A 10,000-nucleotide genomic window follows, 5' to 3' on the forward strand; every position below is an offset into this window, starting at 1 on the left:
AGAGAGAGAGTGAGAGAGGAGCACCTATCCCAGTATGGAAATTCCACGACAATTTACAAATAAATAAACAACAAAACATGGTAAAATGTTCACCCAAAAAGGGAGTCATTTTATGTCACTAATACAACTCGGGAACACTTTATTTGGACCCCGCATTCTGGCATTTATTGGGGAATCCGCCAAGCATGATAGTCTTGTCATTGAACGCACACGGCAATAATTGGTTACAATTCTGCCGGAATATTTAATCAACACAATCTGTGTATCCATGAATTAGCATGGGAGTGTTGTTTACCTCAGCGGATCTAATTAGGTGCCTGGAATAGTGCAGGTACAGAGAGCTGCCTCCGGGTAACCTCTCCCTGTCAAATGATGGAAATGTTTGTTCATGTGTAATTACTGATGATTTTGTAGTGTAAATGTGGGTTCATACGAGTGTTTATATTATTCATACACATATATATGTGTATGTGTGTTGTTCATTGGTATATATATGTGTACGTATATGCATATATACAAGTATATGCTTATACACATATAAAATATATATAAATGTAAAAGAAAAGTTTTCAAGAATTCTTTCAATCCAGTTTTGTAGACGCGAATGATACCTAAGTTATGGGATAAAGCGAAGGTCATATTAAAAAAGATAAGAGATTTAGTTTTAGAGATGAAATTTGATATATATATATATATATATATATATATATATATATATATATATATATATATTAGCTCTAAAGCTAAATCTCTTTATTTTTTAATATGATATTCGCTTTATCCCATAACTTAGACATCATTTGCGTCTACTAAACTGGATTGAAAGAACCCTTGAAAACTCTTTTCTCTTACATTTACGTCATCTTTATCTTAGCTTACCCTCTGAACGACTTGGAACTTTAAGAACTGGATCGATGGCAATCATAACAGACGACTGTCATCCTTCTATTTTTGGGGTTCGCTCGGCCTCTTTTGATGGGTACTGGACGAGAGAGACACTGATCGGTCGCAATCTCCCTCTCGCCTATTGAGGTTGATGGGATGCTATGGCCCACATACACGCCGAACCGTATCTCCGGAAAGATGGATCAATACTAGGTCGATTTAGAGGAGACTCGAAGATTGATTTTCTTAAAAAATGCGTCAAAATAGAATCCACATCTTCGACATACAACTTCCAAAATTAATATAATTTCACTGTTCCTGATTTGTATGTGTAAACATTATTATTATTATTATTATTATTATTATTATTATTATTATTATTATTATTATTATTATTATTATTAATTATTATGCTGGAAGAAAACCCCCTTTTAAACATGTTTTATTAAAAGTAATTGAAGAACCTATATAAAATAAATGCAGCTGAGGCAGCAATTACTTCAAATAAAATATTATTATTATTATTATTATTATTATTATTATTATTATTATTATTATTATTATTATTATTATTATCATCATCACCTGAATCCTTTTTGCAACAGATTAACGCACACACACAGGCAATTAGACTTTGTATGTGGAGCAAACATCATGCTCTTCTAGAATATAATGACCTTCAAAATCGCAAATGCCAGGAGATTAGGCAAATTTAAAACGACCCTTTCGAAGCCTCGACGTTGCCTCATAAATCTAAACAAAATCGTCATCATCAGTTCTGTCATATTCATCAAAGTCCTCTTCTAATGTTGCAGCCCTTTGCCTGCAACACTTCCATCAATCTATCATCCGTGCTCCTCATCTTTTGCTTTCATACTATCTGATGACCAAACTCATTTTCTTCGACAGCGTCTGGTATAAGGAACCACGAGATTCCTCGCATCCGGCCTGTGATCAAAGACAGTTCTGAATGTCAGTCGGCGTCGGTAATTCATCTTTTTAGATTCCTATCTTGATCATTCTTCAATTACAGTCTCGAATCGGCTTGTGAATGAATCAGCCTCGACTGCACAGCGTGATTCATATTATTATTATTATCATTATTATTATTATTATTATTATTATTATTATTATTATTATTATTATTATTATTATTATTATTATTATTATTAATTAATTATAATAATTTTCAATCCCGGGGCCTGGCACTTGCTCTCATTCCACTCTGCTGCCTTCACGAGTAATGAATTTAAATTATTTCATTTCTTTTTTTTTTCTTTTATCTTTCGTGCAGACTATCCACCCACACTTCACTGCCATAAAGCAAGCTCGAGTATGTCCACGTTCCAAGTTTTTGCCTCCCGTCTTTGGGCGCTTTTCTTCCGCCCCATAACTTCTGCAAAACTCCTGCTGCCTTTGTTGCTTCTCCCGTACCGTGACCCTTCTCTGCGCTCATAATGTATTCACGAGGGGCATTGGCTCCCAAATACCTCTGTGCAAGTGAGGGACTGCCAGTCCTTCATCTCTCGTAATATAGTTCGTTATAATATTATCGCCATTTTGGGTTCCCACGCATTCCTCTCTCTCTCTCTCTCTCTCTCTCTCTCTCTCTCGTGAGGATTGGCAATGCGAATAATGGAAGCCAAGAAAGCATAAGCTGCTGAGAGGTGCATCGTTTGCATAATCGTTGGAACTAGAAGAGTAGAGATTAGACGATTTGGTGAAATAGGTTAACAGACCTGGAGAAACGGATCAGATTGGCCTGAAGCTCTTCAGTCTAGTGAATGGTATGTAGGGGGATAGATTTTATAACTACCATTAAGAAGTCTTCAGTAAAGCTGGAACTGAATTAACTGATTCAAATGATTCTCCGTTGTAAGCACTTCACATTGATCTGGGTCATCATTCCAAACATTGATGAGGTACTGATGAAAACCAGCCAGTTTAATCAACTTCAGGGCGAAGTATCATTCAGAATTAATGCAAATGAAAATTAATTAATTAGCTTTGCACATATAGTTGCAATCTGAATTCAGTATACCTTGTGTACACATTTCATAAATTCACTTTGATTAATCAACCCCGTTTATGAACGTATGAAGTCTGGGAAACATAATAATATTCCCGTATGAATAATGCTGTTTGACGAAGTACGGTGACATAGCTGGGCTCTTCCTATTGTCAAGGTGAATAATTCAACTACTTGATGAAGGAAAATGTGCGAGATTTTGTGTAGGTTTTCTGTACCTAGTATTCATCTTCCAGTCAGCAGTTAGAAGATAAAGACGACGATACTTTTTCTTATTTTTGTGGCTTTTAACTCAATATGTATACGTGTACACACACACACACACACACACACACACACACACACACACATATATATATATATATATATATATATCTATATTATATATGTATATATTTTACAGATAGAAAGAAAATGCACGCACGAACCACATCAGTCCAAACAAATGAAAACCTCATCAAAAGCTTCATGAACTGGGAAGCAATTTCCCCATTTTCAGGTTGAAGAAATAAAGAAAGCCCCCTCCCACACCCCGCCATCCCAACAACCTCTTCCCACCCCCACCCACTTCCCCCAACCCTCGGGAGCTTGCAGCATAGTTATTGGAACGGCGCGCAATTAACTGCATATCCTCGATATTCTTTTGAAGGAGATCTTGCTTCGGTCTTTGTGTAACAGTGCGTCTTGTTAGAGGGACGAATCCGAGCGCTCTACTTTTTGATAACTAATCGATGCCGCGAATCATACATCACTGGTTATCGTCACAGACACTGTATCGTCTTTTGTTTGTTTCTTGATATCGCATTCTGCCCTTTTGATTATCAGTCGTTTGTTAGTTTGTTAATCTTATGTTTGTTATATTTCCTTGCTGCATCCTAAGCTTTTCTCTTCCTTTCCTCTTTATTTTTATTTGTGTTTGTTTCCTTCTTTTGTCATATAGCTTCCTCAGTGTCTGTTTCTTCATTTTCGTGTCGCAGTTTTCTACTATTTATTATTTAATTTATCCCACTTTAGTTTGCTTACTTTTCACTCATTTTATTATTTTACATTTTCTTTTTTGTTAATCTTTTCATATTTTTATGTATAACTAACCATTAGAAAAAAATAGTTTTTGTAATGTAACCGTTGAATTTTTTTTTGAAATAACAATCAGACAGAGAGAGAGAGAGAGAGAGAGAGAGAGAGAGAGAGAATACATGCATGCTTATGTGTGTATGTATGTATATATATATATATATATATATATATATATATATATATATATATATATATGTATTGCATATATGTCTATATATATATACATATATGATATATATATATATATATATATATATATATATATATATATATAGCTATCATATATATATATATATATATATATATATTATATATATATATATATATATGAGTAGCTCCTTGACGATGTCTGAATAAAGACGAAAGCGCTTGGATTCCTGTCTATCATTTCCCGTGGTATTCGCTTATATATATATATGTGTGTGTGTGTGTGTGTGTGTGTGTGTGTGTGTGTGTGTTTTTTATTGTTTGTGTGTATAATGCACATACATCTACATATATACATATATGCTTACGTTGAAAATACAAGTCGAAAACAAATTAAATTTATGTTGACTTTATAGCAGACTGAAAGCATATTCAGATCTTCAAACACTGGGACTTTGGAAAAAAAAAAAAAAAATGAAAAAAAAAAAACTTAAAAGTCTGCAGTGGACGGGTCGACCCTCATCTGAAATGGTCCAAAACGTCCACTGGTTGCCCCATACAAAATGGCCCATGTCCTGCCTCACGTGGAAAAGTTTTTCGGGGAAAATGAGATCCCTGCGGAGAGGACAGAGCTTCTTGCAGCCCTTTGTGGTGGGACGTCTTGTGGAAAGGAGCCCCTAGGTATTCCTTTATTCATGAATATTACCCAATATTAATTATTATTATTACTATTATTATATTATTATTACTATTATTTGATTAAACGAAACCTATTCACATGGAACAAGCACACCAAAGGGACCATTATTATTATTACTATTATATTATTATTATTATTATTATTATTATTATTATTTGAGTAAACGAAACCTATTCACATGGAACAAGCACGCCAAAGGGACCATTGACTTAAAATTCAAGCTCTCAAAGAATGTGGACTTCAACTTCCCACCGCAGACCCCACACTGCAGTAGTAACAGATCATGATTCAAAGCCAGTGATTTGTCATTGCCCTGTGGGAGATGCGAACCCGTTACATCTCTGCGGCATGCCACGCAACTAACTACCATCACTCAAATGTCTATTTTTTTCTGCTCATACTCCTTTGTTTATATAATTAATTGTTTATAATCATAGTCTTTCATCAAATCCAGTGGTTCTTCGGTTGTTTAATTCAAATGGTTTTGCCATAGCCCATATTTCAGTCCCAAGATCCTAGTTTCAATTTTTTTTTTTTTTTTTTTTTTTTTTTTATAAAGGGTCCATTAGCTTCGAGTCGTGTTACATCGAAATCTTGGGACATCTCCTCAGAATGGCTCATTACGTAATGTGTGGGAGTTAAGACGTTCGACCTGGTTCTGAGCCGAAAAAAATTTCAGGGACTTTGTAGTTGAAGCTGTTCGAAGATATTGCCTCCGTACAGGGGTAGTGCCGGCAGTGCACCTCATGTTGTGCACTGTAGTCATTACTTAAGAGTCTTTGCGGCGTCCCTTCGGCCCTAGCTGCAACCTCTTCCTTATTATCTTCATATTATCTGTCTTCCATCTGACTTTCCACCCTCTCTAACAGTTGTTTAATAGTGCAGCTGCAAGGTTTTCCTCTTGTTCAGCCTTTAAAAACTACTTGCTGTTAATTTCCCACTCAGCGCTGAATGACCTCACAGGTCCCAGCTCTTGGCCTTTAGCCTAAATTCTAGATTCTATTCTATTCTCTCTAAAGAATTTACGGGCTGCTCTATGAGCAAGAGCCCGTGCTGGCATATAAGGTCAGCTTAATCAAAAACAATAATCTAAAGAAATGAAAACATTTTTTTAAAACAACGAGGTGGATATGACCAAGGACGATGTTTACGGGATGTTCTTAGAAGATTTCTTAATTAATTTAGTATTTAAGTAAATAAGGTTTTCGTATGGAAGACACTTAAAAGGCCGTAACCCCTTCATTATAGGCGTTTATTTCATAACTTCACCCTGAACCTCAGCCAGCAGCTTCCTCGTGAGATAACTGCTTAAATCTTTTTCGAATCTGTCCTGGATAGTGACCGCCCCACCCCCCACAAGGGTTTTAATAACCCGGTATGTATCCAACTTTGCAAAGGCGTGTTTAGTACAGGACCGTTGTGATTACCGTAAAAACATAAAAAATAGACTGTAAATATCGTAAAGATAATGAATGCCAAGAAATATTAGTCCTAGATGACTATCCCTGAAAAAACACTTGGGGTCACTATTTAGGGAAGATCCGATCTTTCTTACCGTGCAGGTTTTTTTTATGTAAAATTTTCAGCCGTCCTCTTTAAATATGTTACTAATAATCCACTTTCCATCTCCGGGTCAAAGTTGGATAAACGATGATTACCACTTTTTTTTTTTAAAAGTCCACAGGTTCCTCGTTGGACGAGTGGATTGCCCGCTCGGCTACCAATCCAGTGGTCCGAAGTTCGATTCTCGGCTCGGCCAACGCGGAACCAGAGGAATTTATTTCTGATGATAGAAATTCATTTCTCGATACAATGTGGTTCGGATCCCACAATAAGCTGTAGGTCCCGTTGCTAGGTAACCAATTGGTTCCTAGCCACGTAAAAATATCTTAATCCTTCGGGCCAGCCCTAGGAGAGCTGTTAATCGGCTCAGTGGTCTGGTTAAACTAAGATATACTTAACTTTCAACTTTTTATAAGTACACAGACATAGCTGGGAAAAGGTACAGGTAGTCGTTGTTATGCCACGATTAAAAGATTGGATAAATGTATTCGTTATTAGTTCCTCACGTCGCCATTACGGGAGTTGGACTGGCGTACTCATAATTATCATTCCATTACAGGCGTATATGAATGTATTCAAATTTATTCTTCACTCTCCTATTGCAGGAATGGATAGACGAATTACTACAGTGGGACCCTGCAGATTACAACGGCCTGGGAACCATACGATTACCCTGCGAGAAGATTTGGTTGCCGGATATTGTCCTCTATAATAAGTGAGTATAGATTCGTTTGTATAAAGGCAGTATCTAGGAGTGGAAGGATGAGAGGAGAGACAGAGGCAGAGACAAAGACAGAGGCAGAGGCAGGCTGAACTAAAATGAGGCAAGATTCTAAATAGGTAGATGAAGGGAGAGGGACAATGAGTGGACCACATATCAAGTCTTAAAGTGAAATATATAAAACAATACATATATATCGATAAAAGTGATAGAAAATAAATATTCATTGCCTGTTTTCAGGAGGTGAAAAAGATGACGAATAAATGAGTTATTATAAAAATAATCGCTGTATGACCATCAAGCGTAGATCTTTCAAAGTTCATCTCAAAAATGGCAAATGTTTCGGCAAAGCAATTAGCATGCTAGTCGAGGTTTTACGAGCATTTTGGACTATCATTCTCTTCGAAAGTGAAAATATTGGACTGTCATGCCTTTCAAAGCCTAAGTAGTTCCAGACAGACCAAATCAGTAGGTGTGGTCCACAAAATAAGTTGAAATTTTACCTTGTTTGTCGAGGTCGGTTGGCATAATCCTTTAACAAAACTGAAGCATGCTAGATGGAATATCGTGAAATAAGACCTGTTAAAAGGTAGGAACGTATTTATTCCCTGTGAGATGAGAACAGTAAACTTCAGAGGTAACATTCAGTGTTCGTCTCATCACTGTCAAATTGAAAAGCTTTTACAGATTGCCTTTCAAACACTACCCAATTCAGACACAGTGATTAAACTCAGTTCAAAGTATTTGCATTTTAATAGGGTGGTTAATTTTGTCCATGTCCCTTTTCAGAAGGTGACAGACGGGTACACAATAGTGACTCAATTAATGTGGCTTGTAATTCTTGTTACGGGGCTTTTACTGCAAAACCTAAAGAATAATTTTAGAAATTGCCAACGATGCTCAATGTGTATAAGTTACCAACAACGTTTCGTAACTTTGGCTTGATATTTAAATGAGGATAGTCAACTTGCTAAAATGAAAGGCAATGTTTGTACTAGTAGGAGCCTTAAGGAATATATAATATATATATATATATATATATATATATATATATATATATATATATATATATATAGTAATATTGATAAAGAAGTAGTCGTGTAAATGGCATCAATCTTGCACTTGCTCCTTCCAGCCATCCTCCTTAGCTAAGATTGACAATATAACTTCTACTTGGGAGAACTTTGGTATAATTTGAATCTCTGTAGATATCATCCCGTTTCTAAACATATTTAAAACAGGTTAATCAACCTAACTCTCATGGCTTTGATTTGGTCTCATCGTGACCCATTTGCTCCCATTATAATCCGTCGAAAAATGATTATACGCTCCCTTTCAACCATGCATTCTGAAACGATACAGACATTAGCCTAAAATTCTAGAGGTTTTTATATTGATTGTTAATGGTAGTTCCAGTAGTTTTTTGGATAAACGAATAAAACAGATACATAATCAATAATGTAAAGATTAACGGAGGTGAAATAGCTTCTGGAAATATCACTTTTAGTATTTCAAAACCTTTCTGTTCTGTTTTATGTACTACACCCATAACATTGGTTTTCATACCCAAATTTTTCTCTAGATGAATGCTGTTATTTGGCATAACTTGTTTTGCAAGTTTATTTTATAAAAATAATATATCGCGCACTCCCCCTAGCGGTGACATTTTATAGGGAAAAGCACAACAAATTTTGATTGAGGTGACTGTAATAATGACATAATATTTTATTCGTTTATGCTTTAGTTGATGCATCACGCCTTTTCCTCTCCCAAAGTGCTGACGACTACACACGCGGGTACATGAGAAGCAAAGCGATGGTGAGCCACGACGGGAAGGTCTTCTGGCCTCCGCCCACCAAGTTCCGATCGACGTGCCCCGTCGACGTGACGTACTTCCCCTTCGACGACCAGACCTGTATCCTCAAGCTGGGCTCGTGGATATACGATGGGTTTCAGGTCAGTCGAGCTTGTCTCTTTGTTATCTGGTGAATGTGTAATTGCATTAAGTGTTAAATCAGCACCATGCAATGCTCCCTAGTAATGTATGGAAAAGTATTTATATATATATATATTATATATATATATATATATATTATATATATATATATATATATATATATATAATTATATATGTGTGTGTGTGTGTGTGTGCGCGTATGTGTAAATAATTCCTCTATTAAAACAAGTTATTTTCAAGTATAAAAGGCCCATTAAACACTAGTTTGAAAGCTAAGAACTATATATTTCGGTGGACTGACCACACAGTCCACCGAAATATAGTCCTTAGTTTAAAACCAGGATGTTTTAATGGGCCTTTTATACTTGATATATATATATATATATATATATATATATATATATATATATATATATATATATACACTTTCCACGGTAGGTCGAGTCTCAGTGCTTGATGACGATTTTTCTTATTTCATAATTATCCTCACATATTATTATTATTATTATTATTATTATTATTATTATTATTATTATTATTTATTATAATCAGAATATGAACCCTATACATATGGAACAAGCCCACAGGGGGCCATTGACTTGAAATTCGAGTCTCCAGACACAAAGTGTACATTTGAAGAAGTAAAGGAAGGCAATAGGACATTTATTCGATAAACAAATAAATTAGCGTATTAATAAATAGAAAAGATATAATGTAAGTAAATTGTAAAGCTCGAGGAGAACTGCTTTAGGCTAGTAATGGATTACATCATCGTCATGAAAATAAGATTAAGAATACTATGTCTGTGTTCTTGATTATTCCATGCATAGGTATACTATGTGAACTTGAATGTAATGCATCTTATTTTTATAATCAAAAGGGAAGGTGATACCTCCCTCATACCTTCAAAGTTCAAACCCA

The 10,000-nt window shown here is 35.5% G+C and overlaps 1 protein-coding gene across 1 annotated transcript in view; it reads left to right on the forward strand.

Moving 5' to 3' along the window:
* Nucleotides 1–10,000, forward strand: part of LOC135208936 (acetylcholine receptor subunit alpha-L1-like) — a 459,849-nt gene that overhangs the window by 418,220 nt on the left and 31,629 nt on the right. Inside the window, exons 5-6 of the mRNA XM_064241496.1 lie at nucleotides 7,007–7,116; nucleotides 8,898–9,078. Of these exons, the coding sequence (XP_064097566.1) occupies nucleotides 7,007–7,116; nucleotides 8,898–9,078 (291 nt within the window). The remainder of the gene's footprint in view (nucleotides 1–7,006; nucleotides 7,117–8,897; nucleotides 9,079–10,000) is intronic.

Source organism: Macrobrachium nipponense, chromosome 37, assembly GCF_015104395.2.
Source record: "Macrobrachium nipponense isolate FS-2020 chromosome 37, ASM1510439v2, whole genome shotgun sequence".
Taxonomy (NCBI): Eukaryota; Metazoa; Arthropoda; class Malacostraca; order Decapoda; family Palaemonidae; genus Macrobrachium; species Macrobrachium nipponense.